Source organism: Alligator sinensis, unplaced genomic scaffold (genome assembly GCF_000455745.1).
Source record: "Alligator sinensis unplaced genomic scaffold, ASM45574v1 scaffold647_2, whole genome shotgun sequence".
Taxonomy (NCBI): domain Eukaryota; kingdom Metazoa; phylum Chordata; order Crocodylia; family Alligatoridae; genus Alligator; species Alligator sinensis.
The window spans coordinates 1,626,687-1,651,513 of record NW_005841832.1 but is presented as its reverse complement, the minus strand read 5'-3'; the positions used below and the strand labels follow the sequence as shown (position 1 = coordinate 1,651,513).

Sequence of the window (24,827 nt, the reverse complement as noted above, 5' to 3'; positions counted from 1 at the left end):
TTGGCAGAAATTGAGCCAATGTTACTGGGGTGTTGGAGGGCATGGGGCCTATGCTGGTTGGTGCAATGGAAATGCACCACGTGGTGTGGTACAGTGGAGACCTCTCGGCCAATCTGTGACGCTCCCTCAGGATAGGGTTATGGGGAGTTGAACTTGCATTGGTAAACCTGAGTGCAGAGACCTAGAACTCCTAAGCATTTCTATAATGCCATGTTATTCTGTGTATGCATGGGGTGGTATGTTACAGAATTAACTGTTTTTACATCCACAGCTAATGCTTCCTCTACTGTTGCTTCTTAAGCTCTGCTTGCCCCATAACCACATCTATGAGGTGAACCTTCTGATTCCTTAAAATGTACATTACAAGAAAGATGGCACTTATGGGCTTCCACACACGTGCAGGGAGCCTGCTCCGATGCACTGTAATTGCAGCACATTGGAGCAGACTTGATTAATTGAATGTGCTGGAGTGTGGAAATTACCGCACTCCAGCAGTCTCCAGCACTGTGTATCAGCATCCACACACCAGAAAATGGTGGCAGGGTACTTTAAAGCTCGTTCAACAAGTTTTAGTTCAAAGCACCCCGCCACCATTTTTCAGTGTGGGGATGCTGATGTGCATAATGCTCCGGAGACTTTTAATTAGCATGGCTCTCAAGCTGCACTAATTAAAGCACCTCCCCACACCTCCTGGAGCACTTGTATAAACACCCTATGCAACAAGCCTTGTCCTCTGTACTTTTCAGACATTTCCCTGGTAATGATGGTAAGATTATGAAACTAATAGGAACAGAGATTTATCCTCTGAGCCAAGACATGTGTTCGTGGTATTTAGGGGAGGGGGGTGCACACATGCACATGTATACATGCACATAGGGTCAAGGGAAATGGGAGGGATGAAGATTTTCTCTGTTAAAAGTAGATGAGAGAGATACTTGTGCTTTGTCCCTGCCAGGGCTGGGATAGAAGAGGATTGATATTGTCACTGAAATTACTTTCAGCACGATTCAGCTAATACTCCCTACCACGTGACACTGGAGTGTGAACACTGAATCACACGAGTGTTGATGGGGAGATCCTAATACCCGAGGGATGCCTGCAGGTGCAGGTTTTGACAGGACTGTCTAAAGCAGGCCTGGTTGCCAAAACATCTCTTTAAACAGAAAAGCATAAGTTGTTATTTCTGTGCATTGGGTTTCTGGCTGTCTTTACAGTTTGCAAGTGATGGAGAATGAAAAAGGATTGCTGTTCTGGTTGATGAGTGTTTCTTGTGCTTTTGCAAGCCTCCATTATATCCTCTGTCTTCAGGGATTTAGGAGAATTAATTGAGCCTGGTGTACAGTGTTAGTATATAACTCCACATTTGTTTGCTCGTACATCAGAATTGCACTACCAGTGACAGGTGAAGGGCAATTAATTTCTCTTGTATAAAGAGCAAAGAGGAGTTGATGAAGTGTGAAGGGGAAGCTCTGTTAGATCACTGGATCAGGAATGCAGGCAGTTCCATATTAACAAGCTGGCCCCTGTTCCCAGGGGAATGTGGGGCTGTGCTTCAAGCAGTTTAGGAGGCACAGCAAAAACCTAAGCAAGATTTGTCTCAGGTAGGCATTCCAGGACTGTAGCCTGCTGTTCATTAGGGCAGACTTGTTTTCAGTGTTTGTGAACGGCGACTCTTATTCAGAACTAAAGTTGCTTTCAGCTTCCACTTGAGCAAATGAATTTGATACAGATCTGACCTGCAGAACAGCTCCAAATTTTGCACATTTAACTGGGGGACTTTAGATCCGGTCTGCATTGGTGTCTGGGTGGGGAAGCAGCAGCTAGGAAACTTGGAACTGGGTTTGAATTCTCTTCAAAGTTGATAGTCATGGATGTGTGACTTGGTTTGGGACTGGCTGTGTGTGCAGATGGAATTACAGATTACTAGTGCATCAGGGGAAGAGATTTCTTCACCCTTTACTATCTTATTCATGGTCCCATCTTCATCACATCCTAGCAGCCTGTTGGTGTTTGTTCCCCTGGCATTCTGGCTCATCCTTGTCCTTGTGGTGGTGATGTCTGTTTTGAAAGAAACATGAAATGGTCAACTCCAGCTGACTACTGAATCTGTCCTTTCATGTGGAATTTGAATTTAATTGCTGTTCCAGTATGGAGAGGGTAGAATATACAGATTCTCAAGAAGTTACTTACTATTAGTGTTAGGACTGTTCTGTGCAAGCCATTTCAGGACAGTGCCTTTGTCAAGCACCTTTATTACCCAAATCTGTTATAGTACTGCATGGTTTAGGGACTAGACAATTGCCCAGTGGAATTCTTTGCTGGCTCACTAGTTTGAACCCAAGTGAACTATACTGTGACTAAAAATGCTCCCCCATCTGAAACCCATATGAAATGAATTGATAATTTCATACTAGCTCCCAAAGAGAAAGTGTACATACTGTAAAACCACTGCCCCAGCCGACCACTGTAGCTGGCAGGCAAAGGATTTTGTGGACCTTGGAGCCTAAGTCTTCTCTCTTTGGAGAGCAGGATTAGGGTTGAGGTATATCATTGGGACAGTGAGATGAATCCTTGATCGGTGTGCTGTTGTATGCATTATATTCTTTGGCTTCTGAGGGTAAGTCATACAGAGCATCAGTCCCTTCCTACAGCAGACTAGCCGGGGGGTGGGTGGGTGGGTGGGTGGGTGTGTGTGTGTGTGTGTGTGTGTGTGTGTGTGAAATGAATACTTGTAGACTGCTACCCTAATTACAGTCTTACTCCAGAGTCTCCACATAGACATTAATGTTGACTTGTACACTTCGTGGCAAAGGTGCTTATTTCATTGCATAAGCATTCCATTCAATTGTCTGTCTCCTTGTGGTAAAATAAATATTTTAATTTGTGGAATATTGGATTTTGGCAGCACGGAAAAAGCAACATGTGTAGTTGGTGCATTTACCTGCATTATATCATTCTCTTGCTTTTTCAAGGAGAATGACACTAGTTTCCCTGGCTGCTTATTTAAGAAGACTTTGCCATTAAAACCCTAGAGGGTGGGGGAGAAACATAAAAAATTAAATCACTTAATCTGTTAGAAATTGAACTCTGTAAAGACTTGCATAAACAAAGTTATTCATTTAAGGCATTCCTATGGACTTCAGGCTACTCAATTTGTTTGCAAGAGTACATCTTGAGTTCAGAAGTACAGCTATCAAAGTGTCAGCATTGTAAAAAAATGGGAAGACAAAATTTTAAAAGTATAGGTTTTAAAAAGCTCTATCATGATCACCCTCTCATAACAAAGTAATTTTAAAGAAACATTGTAATACTTTGGGATCCATGACTACTTAGTAGAATATTAAAAGGTACTCCCAGAGAGAAGCATTCGTGACTTGCTAAAACTTGCTGTTACATTTTGAAGCCCCTTTGTTAGTGGAAGGAGACTCTTTGTGTTTCTAGTTGGACAGAAAAGCAGGGTACTACTACAGGCTTATGTTGCTTGCAGTATAAATGCTTTGATCGAAGGTGCAAATAACTGGATTGTGAAGTAAGAGATGTAATGTATAATGTAAAAAAGGTGACATATTGAGAAGTAAAGGTTTTGTTTAGAACTGGAATATCCAACAAAATCTCTGATTCGCACAACATCTTCAGTGTTACAGGCAGTATGTGCCACATATTAAGGAAAACTAGGTAAAACTGTTAGAAATGCCAAGGAATTTGAGCATATTTATTGGGACTGATTTTGTTTTCTGCTAGATGTTTCACTAATAGGAACCATAAACCCAGGTGTTCTGGGCTCAGAGGGGCTCATGAAAACTTTTAAAAAATGATCTAAAGTAGGCTTTTTAGAGATTAAATGTCATGGTATTGAAGTCTTTTTTTTGTCTGAAGTCAGTCCCGGTGTCTCTGCTGAAGGACCTCCCAGAAGCAAACCCAGACAGTGGAGCATCTTTGCTATCTGCCTTTTTCTTGTGAGTGGGGGCAGGGGGAAACACCAAAATGCACCAGAAAACCTCAAAGAGTAGAATTATGAACTATAAATTGAAACTTGTTCTGTTCACCCAAACTTTGATCCTAAGGGCCATTATATAGTTGCAAGTAATTGTACATAATTATTCAAAGCAAAATTAAATGCACATGGCTCTGATGCTTAGTGTCTTCCTTGAATGCTTTAATGGAAACTTCTTGTGGTTGTATTCTGCTAGAGAACTCATTGAGTTGATTGATTCTCTGTCCTATACTGCAAGTTGAGGAAAGAGGTTGGATACTACAGACCGGCATAGTAGATGTAGGGGTATAGCACTTTGGGTGCCCTGCTTGAAAAGCAATGGACTTGGTTCTGTTCTTTTTGATTTAAAGTGGCCCTGTAAATGGTGTCCTCATCAGGTTAAGAAACCCAAGGAGATGATGAGATAGGACAGTGTTTGGCATTGTGGCAGACCTTGTCTGGAATTGGTTAGTTAGGAGGAAAAGAACATTCGGATTGGTGCTTCCTAACTATGTCAACTTCTTATTTTTTTCTCACTGAAAAAATCCTAGCTCATATTAGAGAGTCTTGTCCCCAAAAATCTTGTGTAGCTGAACACATTTCTTGGTATGATATCACTGTTGGCTTCAGCATGTGAGTTACTTTACAGCATAAATGCCAGTATTCAAAACTCCTGAGTGCACAGGATTTGTTCAGCCAGATTTACAAATGAAATCCAGTTCAGGTTCTTGGCGAGAATGGCTTTCCGCATTTATCAAACTGACATGCAAACCAGAGAAGTAAAATCCAACTAAGTACCAGGTGCCATAAAATGCCTTGAAGAACCAAAGTAATTCCAGAGACAAGGGCAGTGCTAGTCTCTCCCTTCCCCTCCCCCACAGTCTCACTTATCCATGTTTTTGAACAAATGTCTGTACAAAGTAATTGGTTCTCCTCTCCGTTCCTTCAGAACTATTTCCATATTTTAAATGGTGACCTGTAACTCAGCCAGTGTAGTATAGAGAGGGTTTGTGGCCACATGGAAAGTCCTTTTAATGCCTAGAATACGTGGCATGTCCAGATGCAGCCTGTGTCTAACTGAAGGAGGACAGAAATGATTGACTGCAGTTTCTCTGGGTGGTGAACTTATCCAATAAGCACTGGATTGTGCATTTTGGTTTGTGACCTCTTTCAGCCCGCTACATTCAGGCAGCACCTCTTTTTCTGCAAAGACCAGAAGTTCCTATTCAGAGACTTTGCCCTTTTCCTTCCCTCACTCTCGATTCTCACCTTACACCTAGAAAACTGGTGGGTCACTATTCTTTCTTTAAATATTGTTGTTATCCTGGCTTTTAATACCAAATTTGTCAATAGGACGCCATCTCTTAAAGGTCAACTCCTTCCCCTCTGCCCTAGAATTTTTGACCCTGAACTGGGTCACCTACTGATCTCCATCCCGTAGTCTTTCTTCCCTATTCCACCATGCTAGCATGGGACTCTTAACAAAGAAATACTATCCCTTGCTTTTGTCAGAATCCAAGAATCTCATGCATGCCTACATTAGTGAGGTTCAGATACACCTCCACACGAGGAAGCTCGTTGTTACCTATGCATGGTATCAATCAGGAAGCTTCACCCTCGCTGCTGATGCAGGGAAAATTCAGATTTCCCCCTTATCCAGTCTTCCTCAAAGGCGAGTGTCCAGGATTCCTGGACACTGCATTCATATTGAAATAATTAATGAGTTTATTGGCAAACACATAGGCAGACAAGGTTCTTTGGGTGAATCTGATATCTTTTATTAGACCAACTAAATAGTTGGAGAACAATTTTTAAGCAAGCTTTCGAGTTCAAAAACCCTTTGTCAGGCTAAGGAAGTTTCAGCAGTTGGTATGTGCTCTTCCTGGATAGAATGAAAAGTAAAAAAGCCAGAGGCTGTGCTGGTATGCATACAAGGCAGGCAGGCAGTGAAAATGTAGATTGAGGAGTCAATGGGTGAGACAGGCTGGGTTGCAGGGAGAGAAGGGGGATGAATAGTGAAGAAGTACCTGGGAAGTCAGCTGTCAGGCAGGTTATAATGTGTCATAAATCCAATGTCTATATTTAGTCCATGGTTTTTAGTGTCCAGGAGGTTGATGAAGTGGAGTTTATAGGCTCGTCTTTAGGAAGCGTTTTGTAAGTTTCCTTTGAGGATCTGGACTGAGAAATCGGAGAGTGGTTTTCTTGTGAGAAATGTGCCCCCACGTTATACAAGAAACCCACAGACCAACATACATATCTGCACAGAGCCAGCAATCACCCTAAACACAGCAAAAAAGCTGTGATATACAGCCAAGCCCTCAGATACCACCAATTTTGCACTGAAGAGAACACCCGGGATTGCCACCTCACCAACAAGGACACTTCTCCCGAGAGAGAGATCACACGTTTGAAAGAGCCACCCGGTTACCACGTGAAGAACTGCTGCAGTACAGAAGAAAACCCCCCACAAATTGTACACCGCTGGTTATGACATATCACCCCTCCCTTGAACCCGTATGGAAAATCCTCAAACCGTTGCAACCCGTACTAGAAAGAGACCCTATTCTTAAAGAGATCTTCCCAGAACCACCCATCCTAGCTTTCAAACAAGCACCGAACCTCGCCAACCTCATTACCAGAAGCAAACTTCCTCAGCCCAAGAACACACCGAATGGATCCAGACCATGCTGTGACAAGAAATGCAAAACCTGCCAACACATCTCCACCACCCTCACAATTACTACACCCCACAACAGAGCCCTCAGCATTCCTGGATCTTACAGCTGCACCTCCAGAAATGTAATATATCTCATCCAATGCACCAAATGCCCAGATGGAAAATACGTAGGAGAGACCAAACAACAACTGCACACCAGAATGAATGCACACTGGAAATCTATCAAAGATAGATTTGCACATTTCTCACAAGAAAATCACTCTCTCTCTCCGATTTCTCAGTCTTGATCCTCAAAGGAAACTTACAAAACACTTCCTAAAGACGAGCCTATAAACTCCACTTCATCAACCTCCTGGACACTAAAAACCATGGACTAAATATAGACATTGGATTTATGACACATTATAACCTGCCTGACAGCTGACTTCCCAGGTACTTCTTCACTATTCATCCCCCTTCTCTCCCTGCAACCCAGCCTGTCTCACCCATTGACTCCTCAATCTACATTTTCACTGCCTGCCTGCCTTGTATGCATACCAGCACAGCCTCTGGCTTTTTTACTTTTCATTCCATCCAGGAAGAGCATACATCAACTGCAGAAACTTCCTTAGCCTGACAAAGGGTTTTTGAACCCGAAAGCTTATTTAAAAATTGTTCTCCAACTAGTTAGTTGGTGTAATAAAAGATATCAGATTCACCCAAAGAACCTTGTCTGCCTGTGTCCTTAGACCAACACAGGTACAACCCCCCTTAGCAAAAATATGGCATTTTTTTCCAACTCTACTCCCCAGAGGAGAATGTGGATTTTCTTCAAGTTCTTTTCTGTTTTGCCCTTTATCTACCTTTTATAAATTAGATAAACCTCTTGGCTCTTGCCAAGGGATCAGGGAAAGCTCCTTCCCTTGACATGTTTGGAGTATGAGGATAAAATTGGTGGCTGCCATTAAGATCCTGCAAGAAAGATACTGATTGGGCAAAGTCCAAGGGCAAATACCTGCCCATGTGGAACATAACAGTGGCCAATAAGTCATTTATGGACAATAAGTTATTCTCACTAATGAGAGGCTCTTTTGGCAAAGAATGTTGCAAGCGTGCATTTGAATAATAACTTCCTTGACCCTCAGGCTGCTAAGTTGTCTCTGTGGCTTTCAAAGTAATGAAGCTGGGGTAATAGCAACAGTTAGAGAATCTGTGCTTTCCATAGCTAAAGCTGCAAAACAAATCCCTATATTAACTTCTCTGTTCTGAAGCATTCACCTCTTGGTCTGAAATTTCCTGTGTGTGGTTGCTGCCAAAAGAAGATTTATTTTAAGTTTCAGTGAAAAGATATAGCCATTTTCAATTAGAGGAAAGTGAAAATAAACACTTTCCCTTTTATTAAAGCAGCTCTTGTAACTTTAAGCAGTCATGCAGCCAAAGCAGTAGAGGTATGAAAGTTGAAATTGGCCTAGAAATGGCTATCATTGCAAATCAGGACGCACCCTTATTTCAGAGGAAATTGGTTTGCATTTGACTAGGTTATCATAATTTTATTAATTTTGCTCAGTGCAACCTAAGTAACAATGTGGTATGCATGAGCACTTTACTTAGCTGCACTTTCATCTCCCTGCATTTCATTATAGTTTAAACTGGCTGCATGAAATAAAGTAAACTAGTTTCATTTAATAGGGCCTTTCAAAAAAAATTTTTACAAGATTTTCTCATAGCAAAATGTCCACCTGTCAAAATCCTAAACCTTTTGCGGAAATTATGTCAATTTTGACAGAATTTTCATCGAGTTGTTTTCTTGGGCCCATAGTGACATTTCAGGTTGGGGAAGGGTTTTAAAGAAAGGTGGGAGACCCACTCCACAATAGCTACTCACTTAGTATTATGGGCTTTCACCTAGGATGTGGTTGACCCAAATTCCAAATAAATGTCTTAATCACACACTGTATTATTGGCTAGCATGCTTGTATGTATACATGTCTCCATTTTATCTCTGGCACAGTGAATACATACTTAAATGCTTTATAATATCTGGTTAGAGCAGACTGGGGATTTGAACCTGGGTTGACATCCCAGGTAAGGGCCCCAATCATTGGTTTATTGGCTTTTTTGTGTTTCTCTAAGGATGTTAAAAGGGCTTGGTTTTACCCTGTTGTAAAATGAAACCAAATGCCAAAAGCTCAACATTTTTCACCAAATTGTTTTTCTGGCTAGCCCTACTCTTTAAGCTAGTGTGGCCTTTTTGGTCCCTGTAGTTGTCCAGGGCCTTCATTGTCTTACTCTGCCTGCCTTTCTGCTGGAGCCTTTCTTGGGCACTTCTGCTGTACCTGAGTTTTACGGTGGGTGTGGTAGCATAAAGCACACTGTCTAGTTGTATGAGAGGTGTAATGGCATCTAGCCAGAAATTTCCATGTTAAAGAATTTTTCACACACCATTCTAACTAATGTCTACCTCTTAGAGTCATTGTAAAAATGATGTCCTCTCTTGAAATACTGCACTATTCTTTTATTGAGAAAAACTGATTTATTGTCTTCTTAATGAATGTTTTATCCCAGATAAATGGAAATATCTCATGAAAGCTGAACTGGAATGTTTTTTAACATAGTTTGGGGTTTTTCTTGGACCCTCGGAAGTACTTTACACATGTCAAACAATGATCAGACTGCAAGCATTTCTGCGGCTTGCTGTGTCCATTCCTCCACAGAATTGGAGCCTCCATTCCTGCAGGATCTAGCAGGGGGCCAGGTGCTCTGGGCTGCAATAGTACTTTTGTTTGGGGACAAGTGTTTGGCTTTTACTGTTGTCAGCTGTGTTGGTGGTTTCATCTAAGGGCGAGAAATACAAACTCATAAAAATGTAGACATGGTGTCGGTTTCCTGTGCAATACTATAGCCTGGGATTTCTTTTTTCTTTTTTTTTAATTTGCACTTGTGCCTCAGGCTTTATGAAATAGGGGTGGATTAGTGTAGTTTTCTTTCCCTGGAAAGAACAGCTTGTGAAGTGCATTCTTGTCACTGTTACTGTTTTCTCCCCATCATGTTGTGTGACTGTAGAATAGATTATACAGATTGCCACAGGATGGTTTTCATCTCTTTGGTCGTGAGAACAGCTTCCAAAGCAAGATAAAAGTGCATCTGCTGACATTGTTTCCCTTGCAGTGTCTGAGAGCCTTGATTGATTGATTGATTGATTGATTGATTGATTGATTGATAGGGGCCTACTGAAATTGCAGTTTCTGTGAAATTGCAAAATCTGCAGAGGAGGGGAGTGCTGCTGCCATAAAGTGGGGCCCAAGATGACTGCGGCCTTGCCCCTCACTGCTGATTGGCTGAGACGGCTGCCTGTTGTGCAGCTCCGCCCCTCTCCAATCAGTGGTGGTGAGGGGCAGGGTCGCATGATGGTCAGCCCTCACAACCAGTCAGCAGCAAGGGACAGGGCTACTAGAGCCCCTCGGCCAATCAGGCCTGGTGGGCAGGGGGGCCTGCTACAGTAAGCCCACAAAAATGGTGGCTAGCCCCTCTCTGTCCACAAAATCGGTCACTGCCTCCTCAATTTGTGTAGCCCCCTATGTATTTATTTATTCATTAGATTTATCTGTGCTGCCTCTCTAAGAAGGCTCAGGGGCAGCGTACAGAATAAAATAAAGCTCCCCCCAAGATATGAAGCAGCAGACTCCTCCGGCTGTGCCTCAGAACTTTAAAATGCTCCCCTACTCCTGCTTCCCTCTTGTCAGCCAGGACCAGGTGCTCCAACTCTGCTTCTCAACCCTCCTAGCACCCATTCATTTCTAGGGCTAGAAAACCTCTACCTATTCCCCTCTCCCATTCAAAATTTCCCACTCTCACTTCCCTACTTCTCACCCAGAGCGCCCACTTTGCCCTTTCTTCCATTTCCCCTTCAGTCCCCAACTCCTTCTTTCCACAAAGGGATTATGAATGTGTTTTCCCCCACCTCCACCCTGCCCAACTCCAAATCTATTTATTTGTATTTTTGTCTGTAGGAGCCTTGTCAGGCAATAGCATCCCATTGTGCAGGACACTGTACAAACACTGAACAAAAAGCCTCTGCCTTAAAAGATCGCTTGTTCTACAGGTATTGAGGGCTAGATTTATACCAGTACATTAGCTACCTAAACAGATTAGACTTTAGGTGCCTAAAATTGCAAATACCAAACCCACTGCAGCAGCTGCAAAACTCATTAAGCATCTAAATGCACTTGGTGCCTAAATTATGAACTCCTAAGTTCTCTCCATGCCTAAACTTAAGGTATCGGAAAATGTAACTTTTGGCAGGAGATGGGTAAGTTGCTGCTCTGGAGCATTCATGGTCTCTCTTGCTGTAACAGTTACATCCGCATAGTCCTTTAGTGCAGGGGTGTCAGACTTGCAACCTGTGGACCCACATCATGTGGCCTGTGGAGCTGGTAGAGGGGCCAGGAATTTGGTGGTAGGACTGCTGCTGAAATCTGGACTATGGAGTCCTGTTGGTAACGCACGACAGTGGCAGGAGGCAAGCAATGGCTGTGTTAACCACTGCCACTCTTCCCACCACCATGTCTGTATTTAACCAGTAAGGATTTTAACTGTCCAGATCCAGCCCCAAGGCCAGGATGAGTTTGACACCCTTGCTGTAGTGAAACAGTTACCTAATTTTGGCTGTGAATGAAACAGGATTTAAGTTGAAATGCTTTTGTTACACTGGTATCGCTACAGACTCATACTATCTTTATATCAGTATGGTTTGATATCATTACAGTTGTTACTTCTGTCTACACATTTACACTTGTGTGCATGGCCAGAATGACCCCAGTCTGTACCAGTTCCTGCTTTATCTGTTCTGTGGTCTAGAATGGAGTTGGGTCTGCATCCAAGTTCCACCTAAGTCCCTAGTAAGAACATTGTCTCTGCCCTATTTCAGGTGTATGTGCTCAGAAAGGGGCAGGAGTTCAGATACACCTCTGTAATTGCTTTTCCTTCCTGGCTAGCTTTCTTTTTAGTGCCCAGATCACTGGATCGCTTCTGGGAGATGCCTGCCTCTTCTCATGCACTGTAGGGATCCAAGATGCCTAACCCAGCTTGTTTGGATCACCCCCCCCCCCCCCCCCCCAGGGTAACATGATTACTTCTGGATATGATGAAGCCTAAAAATCCAGACCTTTATGAGACTGACCTAGATCTGTTCCCTTTCCATTTCCATTCCCTCGCAGTTGAACCAATCAAAGATTGTCCCTGCTATATTCAGCCAGATTATTACTGATACACGGTGCACTTTTCCAACATCATCTATAAAACCATTGTCCAGGGGCTTATTTACAAAAAAAAATGCTCTGACTCACCAGCTGCTTTTTGTGGCCAAGTCGAGCACGTTTGCATGAAAACAGATACTAGATCAATAAAAAGCAGAAGGCTTAAATGCCCGTTTTGGTACTTTCATTCTTTTCAGCAATCTGACCTCTAGCTCCATGAAATGGGTTAAACAAGGGGCCCAGCAGCTGTGCATATATTATAGTATCAGCAGCTGACTTCTAGGCATGAATGCAGTCACTTTTCAGAAAGTCATCCACAGTCTGGTGTCCTCGGAGAATGGGAGAGGCATTCAATATAAAACTTTGTTCCAAATCATTTTTTTTGCATACTTCCTCTTAAACCAAATCTTAGCGTGAGACTTAAATTGACATTGGCTATGGAAAGGCTTCTTGGAGATCTCTGCTACCATATGGATCTCCAAAACCACATGCAGTTGACTTTGCTACAGTTAACTCTAGGTACAGAATCTCTCACCCTCTAAGCCAGGGTTGGGCAGTTATTTTGGCTGGAGAGCCACTTAACAAATTTTTGGTGAGCTCTTGAGGGGCACACACCCACAATTTTTAGAAGATATCATTTTAACAAATTAGAAATAACAAAACATTATATACTAGAAATCAAATATCTACTGTAACGTATTTTAATTTTATTTCAAAAAATAATTTTTGTCCTGATTTGGGGTTTTTTTGAGTAGTGTATATAGAGGCAATTTCACAATAGCTCAAAATAAATTCTTACTCTTGTATATTGTGTGGGGGGGTATGGTGTATGTGTGGGGAGGTGGGTGCACATGTGTGGGGGGAGTGTAGTTGGTGGCAATGTCTTTTGGTGGCAGCGTCTTTTGCTGCATATTGAGGAAACATGTTTGTGTTTATATATCTGTTTTGTCAGTTGTATTACCTTGAAGATGCAAGTACAACTTCAGGGGATCACTAAAATTACTTCTCTTCATCCAGCAGTGTCTTAAGGGGTTAGATCACAGATTGCATTACATCTGAGAAGGCAAAGCCTATGGGGAATCCAGAAAACCAATCCACCAAGAACCTTAAAGCAAGTTGCATGTTGAAGATCAGGCAGAATTCATTTTCCTTTGGTAATACCAACATTTATTGATGGAGTCAAAGAGCAATGTTTCTTCCCAAAAGTGAGAGATTCTATGCTTCATCCTTTATCGTGTAGAGCAACTGTCAGATAGGTATAAAGTTATCCACCCTAAAGAAGTGAATCCAACAGGCCCTTTGTGTGTAAGTACAGCATCCCTTGGTTGTGTTCATGTTCATATTTATATTTATTTTTCCCTTTCAGTTTGCTCAAAAGAGACTCCAGTGGAGCTAATCCCAACCTGAGTGCTGCTTACCGGAACAGACACCTGCTGGAGTTCTCAGCTAGCCAGAAGCTTGACACAGCTCAGAAAACTCCTGACATCATCATTGCTAAGAGCAGTGATAGGTAGGCTCAGTATCTTTAACTTTTAATAATACCAGACAGCTCTGGTATTTCAAGCTTTTCTCTTTTGCCTTCCAATTCCTTGCACTTTATGGGGCAGAGTTAGCTCTTTTAGGGAGCTAACCTTAAAACCAGAGTACCTGGAATGCTTGATTCCTTCGGTAATTTGGTTTCAGGATGCATTTGGCAAGGTCCGATACCCTGGTAACTGAGAGTGTTTGAGCACTGAAGTAGATTACCTAAAGATGTTGTGGAATCTCCATCATCAGAAGTCTTTAAGCTCAGGTTAAACAAACACTTGGTCTGGGATGGTTAACAAGGATGTCCTGCCTTGAGCAGCGGGTGGAGTAGATGAGCCCTTGTGGTGCCTTCCAGTCTTGTTTGTCTTTGATTTTTATAATAGGAATTTAAAAAAAAATCATACGCTTGACTGGGTTGTGGGAACTTAGTCTGCCTCAATTATTTAGACTTAATCATACTTATATGGGTGTATTGGAGGGGCCTTCACAAATGTGGATCCCACCTACTGTACACAGTGTTTCTAATTCATTTTGTCATTGGAGTTAGGATAATTGGTGGGTTTTCTTATTGGACTCCTAGAAGGAAAAGGTTTGATGAGAATTTCAGCTTTCTTTTATAAACAGGAAGCTTCTTACCCTCCTGGTTGCAGAGTAGAGCCTAGTATAGGATGTTCTTGCTTCATAAAGACACAGAAACTCAAAGGAAAGGAAAAGATCTCCACTTTGTCTTAAGTTTTTAATAATATTCTCACAGTTTTTGCATACTTAAAGTTGGCCATGCTGCCTTCACCTACCTCTCAGCTTCAAATGCTGGGAAACAGCCCTTTTTGTCTCAAGGGTCTATTTGCACTGCAGCGGTTCGAATGCACATATTTGAGTGGACTGAACTTTACAAGACCTCCGCATTTAAAGATCTCTCCCATTTCTGAGCTGAGGTTTGATATTGAGAATAAACTAGTTTACTGCATGTCTTGGCACTCTGGAGTTCAGAGAGATCCAGGCTCTGTCAGACTATCTGTTATATCAGCATCTTAGCAGCAGCCTGGGAGCCCATCTTGATATGCGTGAAGGTGGTTACTAGAGGTGCACCAATACATCGGTCCAATATCGGATTGGGACTGATATAAAGAAAATTGACTGTATCAGAAATCAGCCTGATGTTGCTGATAATTTGGCCAATAAATGCCCGCGCATGCATGCAGCCACAGCACTCTGGCAGCAAGGAGCACAGCCCAGCAGCTTAGAGAGCTGCAGGTGGCTGGTAAGTCGGTTGCAGTAGAAGGGCGTGGGGGTGGGACAAATCAACGCTTCCATGGTAAGGGAGGGAATGGGCCTGGGGCAGGGGCTGGGGCAGACGCTGCCCAGCCAGGGTGGGACACGGGACGGAGCCACAGCTCGTCTGGGGTGGGGTGGGTGAGGTGGCTCCGGCAGGGCAGCCCCAGCCCCACTCCCTCCCTCACTGTTGGGGGTGTTTATCTGCCCCTTCCCTCCCCCTCCCCTTCCACCACAACAGACTTACCAGCTGGACACAGCTGTATTAGAAATCGGATCAGCATCAGCCAATATGCCTTTAAAAATTGGCTATTGGTATGGGCCCCCAAAATCTCTATCAGTGAGCCCCTAGTGGTTACTAGGGGTGTGCAAAGCGGGCAGTATTCGATTTGAATTCAGCCCAGTTCGGGGGACAGTGTTTCGATTCGCTGATTCTGATCACTGTCCCGATTCGATTCGGCCGAATCTGAAGATTCAGTTCTGATTCGGAGAATCAGTGATTTGGCCATAGGCACAGCCTTTCCTACGTACCTCAAGGTACCAGGCACAGCTCGTAAATGCTGAGATGGTGGGGCAGATGGAGCGTCCCACAAGAGCGCGGCGGGGTCCCCTGCGTGCTGGGCAGTGGAAGTTCCAGTCCACTTTTGGGTCCACCACCCAGTGTGTGGGGGACCCTCTCACACTCCCATGGGATGCTCCATTCACTCCGCCATCTCAGTGTACATGAGCCACACCTGGTACTGTGAGGTACATAGAAAAAACATATAAGTGTCTATGGCCAGATCATCAAATCTCTCTAAATCGAATTGGAGGCTTCCAATTCGATTCAGAGAGATTAATGGGTCTCCTGATTCAGTTTGGATTCGGCGATTCAGCCTCCAAATCTCCTCCAAATCAAATCGGCAATCAAAGCTTCACACAGCCCTAGTAGTTACTTGGTTAACACTTGAAACTATGCTATGTGTCTGCTTTAAACATCACCAGAAAAGAAAGTAGGCTTTTACATGTTTGGCCCCCTGAAATATGATAGGTGCTCTGCATTTGTCTAGAGGGCAGCAATGAACCCACCTATGTTTCAGGTAGATGCGAAACATATTCTGCCTTGTTTTTTCTTGCAATGTATATTCATCACTAGTTTCTCCTGGCATAAATCTGTGCTGTTTCAAATATTTTTCTTACACTAATGAAGTCATCTAATATAAATCTACAGTATGGTTGCGAATGACATGAATCTCTGGGACTAGAGGGCACTTTTATTTAAATGAGATGTTCTTGAGCTATCGAGCTGATGTCCTTTTAAAGGGTGGGTGTGATCAAAGCAGTAATTCTGATATAAAAGTTCTTTAGTGTTCTGTATTTTCTTTTTACTCATAACTTTCAGAACAAAATGAACTACACCCCCCCAGTCAAAAAGAAAAACCCAAACTGCTCACCATTTCAGCTTGATACTTGCAAAATATGCTCCATGGATTCTCCTTTAAATATTGCCAAAAAAGAAAATAGCAAAGTTCCAGACTGTCTTGCATTCTGTTAACATACAAAGGAACACAGGATTTTCCAAAACAAATTGGACGATCGGCCTTATTGAACTTGATATTTTGTTTCCATTAGTGACCAGTGCTTAATTCCTCAGTGGAATGCACTTAGCCAATCATACCATGCTAAGCTTTACATAGGAGGGTGAATGGGGAGATAGTATGTATATGTGCGCGCTCTGTCCTTGACCTTCTGCAGATAATCATCTGACATTATAAAGCTATCCAATCAACCTCTTTCTTCCTCTTAGTTTTCCTACTTATTAATGTTAATGATTTCCAAATTTTCCAGCCCTTCTATGATACTTGTTTTCTCAGGAGCTCAAGATAAGGTCAGTACAGTTCAAGACATTAACAAAGGAAAGGACTGGATCCTAAGCTTGGTGTGCAGGGCACTTAGTAAGAAACCTCTCAATCCATTCCTGTGCTTTTATATATGCCTGTGATCTATATTAGTGCACGCCAGGAGAGTATGGTTATGATCTGGTCCAGTGCCTCCTGCCAGCAATTCCCAATGAATACTTTTTGTATTATCCATTAATATTTTTATGGGTCATTTGCAGAGGTTTACTCAATTGACATAGTCACTTTAAGGCTTTATAGATCTCCAGCAGGCAGTGCATGAGTGTACATTTAATTGCCTCCAGATTGGAGCTTGGCTGAATTCAGCTCATGGGTTTTTCCCCTCCCTCACAGGATTTGTCCTATCAGATCTTTCTTTTCCAATAGAGTGTTTCTGGCTGGTTGAACAAAGCCAGCCACAGATGTGCAGAAAGCACTAATAGACTTTGCCATATGGAAAGAAGGCAATAAATCAGGAACATTTTAATGCCTTAGCATTACGTGGCTATGCTAAAGGCTCTGTATCCTATGTGGCACATTTGAGACAGTGAATTATGTGACAAAGGTAATAGAGGCTGGTTCGCTCAGGAAAGCACGCCCCGTCCACCACCTCCCCTTTCCCTCCAGTCACTTTCACCTTATTTCTTGGTAAGCTTGGACCCTTCTGTTGCTTTTTCCTTCTTTCTGGCTGTCCTTAGGTGGAGGATGAGGCAAGATGGGAAGAAAAATAAAGGAAAATATGGGTGAAGGTTTCTTAAAACCCCATAAATTCCATTTGAAAAAGAAGCTTGAGCATTTAGGAGCTGAAGTCTCATAACAACTCAAGAGGACTTAAAGTTCTTTGTTTTATTGGGCTGTTTGTGGGAACAGGGTGGGTTAGATGCCTGACTCCAAGAGAGCATTCGTGGCTGTGAATCCAGAGTGGATTTAGGCACCTGTCTTTCTTGAGAGTCTAAACCTACTCTCTCTTCAGTATTTCCTCCTGGGTAGTTCAGGGTGCTCCCCACTCAGAACACTAGCTTCTGGGAGTCCTATGCACATACCTCTGACTCTTCTGTGTTGTATGACAGGGCTGTCCAACTGGTGGCTGCAGGCCATATGTAGCCCCTAGGCTCCTGGTCCCAGTGCTGCTGTCACCATTGTTCTCCTGCTGCTGGAGTTACCAGGCTCCTCCCTCCCTCTTCTGGCTTCCACTTCCTGCACCTGGAGACCCAGTTGCATGACCCATAGGAGTGAGGGAATCCACAACTGCGGATCCTCAAGGGGACCCCATACAGCATGGGGACACCAGTGCCGCATAGCAGGGCTTTCCCTTGGTACAGGAAGAGGAGTCCACACAGCATGGTGCAGTGTGTGGCCTATATGGCATGCAGCCTGTGGCCAGAAAACCTATGGCTCTCAGTCGCTCAGAATTTAGACAACCCTGTTGTATTGGAAGGCTGGGTGCCTACCTCAGGGCTGTGGATTTCACTGAGCTGTAAGGTACTCATGTTATTTCTCACAATGCTGAGTGCTGCAATGTCTAAATCTTTTTTTGGGTGTAACCCATAAATATTTATGACTTTTTTTTTTTTTTTTTTTTTACTCAAGGATTAGAACAAAAAGCTTGGGTGATCAGGAGATACCGGCCTGAAACAAAGCACCAAGGCAGAACTTCCCTTGTGCTTATGGGCCTCCTCCACAGTCTTCCTCTAGGAAGGCACCAGGATTTCGAAGGCCATGGGAGGTCTCTGACAAGGTGTTCTACATGGACAGCCTTCTCTGCTACCCCACATTTGAGAGAAACAGCCTGGTTGCTCTTATGCCTCCCCTTCAGGAAGCCTGAGAGAAAAAACTTCAGTGGTTCCTTAGGGTCCCTGGAAACAGAGGTCTGGTTCCCTCTTCTCACTCCTTTTATGGTTGGGATTCCAGTTGGAATGATTGGCGGAATGGCTTACTTCCTGTGTTCTGTGCTTGGGACCACCCCTGGCAAGCACATCCTGCCCACTTGCTCCCATGCTACATGCCAAATCCTGGGCATGAAGCAGTGTAGCTTAAAGTGGCTCTGGTCACCTGCCACACACAAGTGCAATCCAGACCAAGAGCCCAAAATTCGTATCGGGGTGGGAGAGCATGTTCCAGGCCAGTCTAAGCTGCCTATACTTAGTAGCCTAATGAGTGGTGGGCAACCAGGGCACCAGCATACATGCTGCCACAGCTGTCATGGCCAATGCTGCCAGCCCAGCTGCCACAGCCACTGCTGCTGGCCTGGCCACTACTGCCTAGGATACAGATCCTGGATGTTATTACACCTTTGCGTATTACGTTTCCTTTCTTTGATGAGGAAACCCTCCAGCACAGAGCAGAAAGGGGGATGGGCATGGTGTAATTCTTAGTAATGGACCCAGCATGGCACAGAGGCATTTCAGACAGGCCTTAGGGTTTCCTTTTCCTCTTTGTCCAAAGCCTTTTTATATCTGTGGGCTTTATCTCCCCTTCCAGGCTCCCCTTCTCCTATTTGGAAGAGTTATTTATGTCATGTGTAGCAGATTCTGCTGCAGCCCCTCTCCCAGCTTTTAATAGCTAAACATCTGTGCTTGTAAGGAATTAGGGAAATCTGGGTTCTGTCCCCATATATGAACTGTGACTGGTGCTCAGAACAACCATCACCATGGAAATAGAATCATAGATAGTTAGGGTTGGAACCTTCAGGAGGTCATCTAGTCCAGCCCCCTGCTGAAAGCAGGACCATCCCCAGCTGGATCATCCTAGCCAAAGCTTTGTCTAGCCAGGTTTTGAAAACCTCCAAAGATGGAGCTTCTACCACCTCTCTGGGTAACCTGTTCCAGTGTTTTACTACCCTCCGAATGTGAAAGTTCTTCCTAATATCTAACCCAGGGGCAGGCAAAATATGGCCCGCAAGCCTGGTAGGCTGGATGCAGCCATTCTGTCCAGCCCAAGGGGCCCCTAAAAAATTTAGAAAATTATTATTTATCTGGCCCAGCAGCCTGTCAAAGCTGACAAGAGCCAGGGGCAGTAGGACCCATGAGCCCCAGCAGGACTAAACAGCCCAGCCCCACCCACCCCCAGTCATTTCACTCCCTTCCTGCCCCGGCCCTGCTCCAGCACCAGCACCACATGGCTGCCAGCTGCATCGCCAAACTGAGGAGCATGGGGCTGCATTGGTGCATGTGCATGTGTGTGCATGTATATATGCAGGCAGGGACAATGTGTGTTGGGGGGGGCAAGCAGGGACTGTGTGTGTGTGTGTGTGTGTGTGTGTGTTCATAGGCTGAGTCCCACGCGCATACCCCACCATACACATGTACCCACACCCCCCTCGCACTGCCATACACGCAGACCCCCACACATCCCCTCACATCCCAGGCACGCAGACCCCCACAAACCTCATACCCACCCACACCCCGCATATCCACACACACACACCCACATGCTGTCTCACCCCGCATACCCACACACCCACAACATACAAGAGTAAGACTTCATTTTAAGGTATTGTGCAGTCATCTCTATATACACTACACAAACGCATGTAAATCAGGTCAAAACTATTTTTTGATACCAAGTTAATGAATGCTGTAGATGTTCGCTTTTTAGAATATAATTTGGTATTTTTCTGGTTCTGAAATGGCAAAACCTCTTGCTGAAAGGAGTACTTCTGGGGGCAAAGGGTGGGGGGGCGGATTTCTGGTGGCAAAGGTCAGGAGGTAGGGGGCAGGACTTCCGGTTACAAGATGGCAACCGGGGGCAGGGCTACCAATGTGGCCCTCGACAGCCTGTCAAAACTTGATAAGCGACCCTCCACCCAAAATAATTGCTCGTCCCTATCTAACCTAAGCTTCCCTTGTTGCAACTTGAGACCATTGCTCCTTGTTCTGTCATCCGCCACCATTGAGAACAGTTCAGTTCCATCCTCTTTGGAACCCCCCCTCTGGCAGTCGAAGGCTGCTATTAAATCCCTCCCAGTGTTCTCTTCTCTAAACTAAATAAGCCCAGTTCCCTCAGCCTCTCCTCAGAAGTCATGCCCCCAGCCCCCTCACCATTTTTGTTGCCCTCCAGTGGACTTTCTCCAATTTGTCCACATCCTTTCTGTAGTGGGGGGCCCAAAACTGAACACAGTACTCCAGGTGTGGCCTCACCAGCGCTGAATAGAGGGGAATAATCATTTCCCTTGACCTACTGGCAACACACCCACCAAAATACAGCCCAGTATGCCATTAGCCTTCTTGGCAACAAAGGCACACTGCTGGCTCATAATCAACTTATTGTGCATTGTAACCCCCAGGTTCTTTTCTGTAGAGCTGCTGCCCAGCCAGTCAGTCCCCAGCCTGTACTGGTGCGTGGGTTCGTTAGGCTTCAGAAAGCCTAACGAAGCCAGCGCTTCGATCCGGACATGCCGCTTTGGATGCTGAAGCGTCCAAAGCTTCTCCGGATCCAAAGCAAGGTCCAAAGCCTCGCACAGCCCTACTATATAGCTAAGCCTGGGGACTTCAACTGGGGTGTGCCAGTTCTCCTGCTAGGAACAAAGCAAGAGGTTCCTGCCTAAAGGGTGTTGCCCCTCTACTCAGAGTCAGACTGATCACTATATTTGGGGTCAGGAAGGAATTTTATCCCATGATCAGATTGGTATAGACTGTGGGGGTTTTTACCTTCCTCTGTAGCAAGGTTATGGCCCTCTACCAGGTATTTCTGGAGCATATATTGACAGTATGTTATAGAAACAGATCATTGGCTGCTGTGGTTGCCCTGCTTTACCTGTGGCATGTTAGGGTGGTAGGTTTATGTTGTGTCAGGGTTGAGGGTAGTCTTATGTAGAATTTAGATTATGGTTGTATGGGATGATCCTGCCCCAGGCAGGGGGTTGGACTAGATGACCTCTGGAGGTCCCTTCCAGCCTTACTTCTTATGACTCTTTGTGGATCCCTTGGGGTCTCCCAGTTTTCTTTCAGAAAGTTTAAAGGATTCTTGCACCAGGATGTAAAAATTGGTGTTTAAAGGATTTTTTGCTGATGGCTCAGCCATCTGGCAAGTACCTCTTGAAGGTTTTAAAACTGACCTGAGTACTAGGATTGTGTCTGTTCATTTTACAGATAATTCTGTAGCCAAGGAACTAGGAGATGAGGCTTTCATCCCTAGGTACCTAAAATGTTTAGATCCCTAATGGTTTAGAGTAGACTCTAACTTCTCAACCTGTTTTCTCCAATGCAGTGTGTTAAGTCCTCCAGATATTGGTGATGCAGGCTTTTGAACCACAAGGAAAAATGTTTCTTTGCCAACTTTGAGTCAGAGCAGCTGCTCTGGTTGGCATCTCTTGTATCCAAAGGGTTGTCAAGTTTAACTGGATTATTAACCCTCTGAAAAGTTTCCATGAAAAGATGGTTTTTCATTTGCCCCAGGCATTTGTTCCCGATGCTAATTTGGGCTTTTGTTTTAATTGGTCAATGTAATTACCATTACTCCCCTAATGTGAATGGTTCATGGGCAGAAGATTCATGCTTTGTCAAATTATTGGGTTTAACTTGGAATGCTCTGAAGTTGCAGAGCCAACAGACACTTGTAGGTATATATTGAAGTTCCCAAAAAGGAAAGAGGGTTTACAAGACTAGAGTATGTAAGTGACATTTAGCAAGCACTGAATCTGCCTATGGTATGAAATGGCAGATTCTGTCTCTTCAGAACAAAGGACTAGGCACTCATCCAAAACGTCCCTCTATACTGGGCACAGAAGTCTGAATCTTTGGCTAGGAATTTTGTTCTGTGTTTTTATGTGTTTGCAATCTTATACATTTTGAAATGCATGAAAAAGTATAGTTAGAATATATATGAAAATTAGATGATGCCTTTGGGCCCCTGGCAGTTGGCCATCTTCGTCTGTGGTACAGATTTTGGTCGCTAATTCTTGAACATCTTTCTGCTTACTGTAGTCAGGGCTGTCTCTCCCTATGACTCTATGAAGTGGCAACACCTCAGTGTGTCTGCATCCTGTGCACAGTTCACTAATCCAGCTGCAAGGGTAATATAGCAACAACTGAACCATTGCTTTGGGCGCAAGACCAGTTTGAAATAGTTGCTCTAAAGAGGAGAACATTCCAAATCAGAGAGCTCTACAAACTTAACCTGGATCAAACTGCTCAATTGATGTAGATGATGCAGCAGAAAAATTGCATTCTTTGTTTTGTTTCTGAGCACTACAGATTTTTTTTTCTTAAGGAGCAAATCCAGCCCAAGGAGCTGGGATTGGGTTCCAAGAAACACTGTGGGGGTGGCTAGAGAGGAATCTTCCCCCATCATCAGGTTGTGGAGTAGCTGGGCAAATGATCAGTGATGGTTCTCCTCCATCATTGTAAGGTTGTCTTTCTGACTTCTTCACATGGGGGCAGCATCAACTGAATCTGCTATTCCTGAAAAAGGATCAGGTGCATCCATGGAGGAAGACCAAGACTTGCAGGAGCCAGGAATCACTCTTGTACTTGTATGAAGACTGTATATTATTCTGTAAAACATTCTTTAAAACTCTGAGTCTGTTTTGGGAAGTGTTGATGATCCTGTGAGCCCAGGTAACAATGTGTGATCCCTGTGTTGGTGGCTGCAGAACTTGATGGCAAAAGAATAAAGTATCAGGCTGCTAGATGCCAGTTATTGTTCTCTATTCCAAGGGGAAAATGTGAATGAGTGACAGCAGTGTTCTCTCTCTCTCTCTCAATGAGATATTCACCAACTCAGTAGATTTGAAGAAATTTTTAAGGGGTTTCTTATTGTCTTTTTATTCCAGGTCTGCACGTTCTGTTTCTGATAACAAAGCCCTAATGGTTTTAACGGAAGACCCATTATTATATATTTCTCCACCACCCTGTAAACCACTGATCAACCGGACAGAGTCTCTCAGGTTAGCAAATAACTATTTTTGAGTCTGGGTTCTTAGTTTATGTATATAATTTTTGTGAGAGTTCTTTGCTGCATGAAAACGGTTAATCTGTCAGCCTTTGTGACAGCTGTTCTCTAATTATATCTATGATAGATATACTATGGTCGGTGGCAGCAAAGACTTCCATGTTGTCTTTCCAGTGTGCCACTGACTTTGGAGTTAAAATAGTTATCTAATGTGTTTTTTATCCTGGACTCATCTGCTGAAACTGCTAGTATGAATACCAGCTGATACCACCTGCACTAACGATTTCAGTGGCATGGACACACATCACCTCTGGATGGAGCCCATCAAATTGATTTCACATAAGACAGGCATTAGATGGCAAGCTCAGAATGGTTCCGATGGACATCTGAAGGGAACCCTGTTGGGTATGCTGGCGGCTGAGTTCAAAAAAGGACTGCCAATAATTTTCTGTTATTTGTCTGACAGATTCCTCTCTCAGGCCTAGTCCATACACAGAAGGTGCACCAGTTCAACAAAAAGTTCACTGTACTGTTCAACCAGTGCATTTGTCTGTGGATGCTAGCATCTGTTTAAACATGGAATCCATTTTAGTTTGCATCTGTTAAGTTACAGATGTTGGCTAAACTGTTATGAGACAGGTTGGTTTAAACTGGTGTGTGTGTCAGCTGAAAAGTTGCATGGGTTTAACCAAAAATGTTATCACAACCATGTAGTTAAACTGGTAAAGTTTGTTTGCAATGAAATGGCTATGCTGGAATGTCACATAATATATTCAGTAGTGAGGGAGGGTGGTGGCTGCATTGGATGGTAGGTACCATTTCTGTTGCATTTCCTGGGATGCTCATTTAACATTGCTGCAGCATGAGAGCCATAGAAGAATCTATTGATAACTACCTATCAAGTATAGTCTGTAACCCTAATTACTAGCTAAACAGGGCTTTAAGGGCACCTATTCTGCCTCCTTCATGGACAAGAAGAGGAGTATTTGTGGTTTGTCTTCCAGCTCAGCACTACAAAACCAGGACCTTGGTATCGGACTCTATCATTAATAGTTTAAGAATTCAAGGGTTCAGGTGACAGTCCGTCCAAAGAATCTCCAGATTACATGCACACATGCGTGCACGTTTTCTCCTGGGTCTCCTACTGTTTCTGATAGCAACCCATTTTGGCCAGAAGTTGCCCAGGGCTTTAGACACGTTTAAGGAACTGGAATCCTGGGACTGTCCAGCAGAAAGCTGCTATTGTTTCTCCCTTGGCACTTCAGCAGCCATCTTCCTAGCTTCCTGCTGGTGAGTGCCCACTCTCTGCAGTAGCATCAGCCTACAGTGTTCACCTGCCTTTTGACAGGAGATAACCTGTGAGGCAGCAGCCAAGT

The 24,827-nt window shown here is 43.9% G+C and overlaps 1 protein-coding gene across 1 annotated transcript in view; it reads left to right on the top strand.

Moving 5' to 3' along the window:
• Window positions 1-24,827, top strand: part of ATF6 (activating transcription factor 6) — a 170,857-nt gene that overhangs the window by 49,563 nt on the left and 96,467 nt on the right. The window contains exons 10-11 of the mRNA XM_025194380.1: window positions 13,251-13,394; window positions 23,333-23,446. Of these exons, the coding sequence (XP_025050165.1) occupies window positions 13,251-13,394; window positions 23,333-23,446 (258 nt within the window). The remainder of the gene's footprint in view (window positions 1-13,250; window positions 13,395-23,332; window positions 23,447-24,827) is intronic.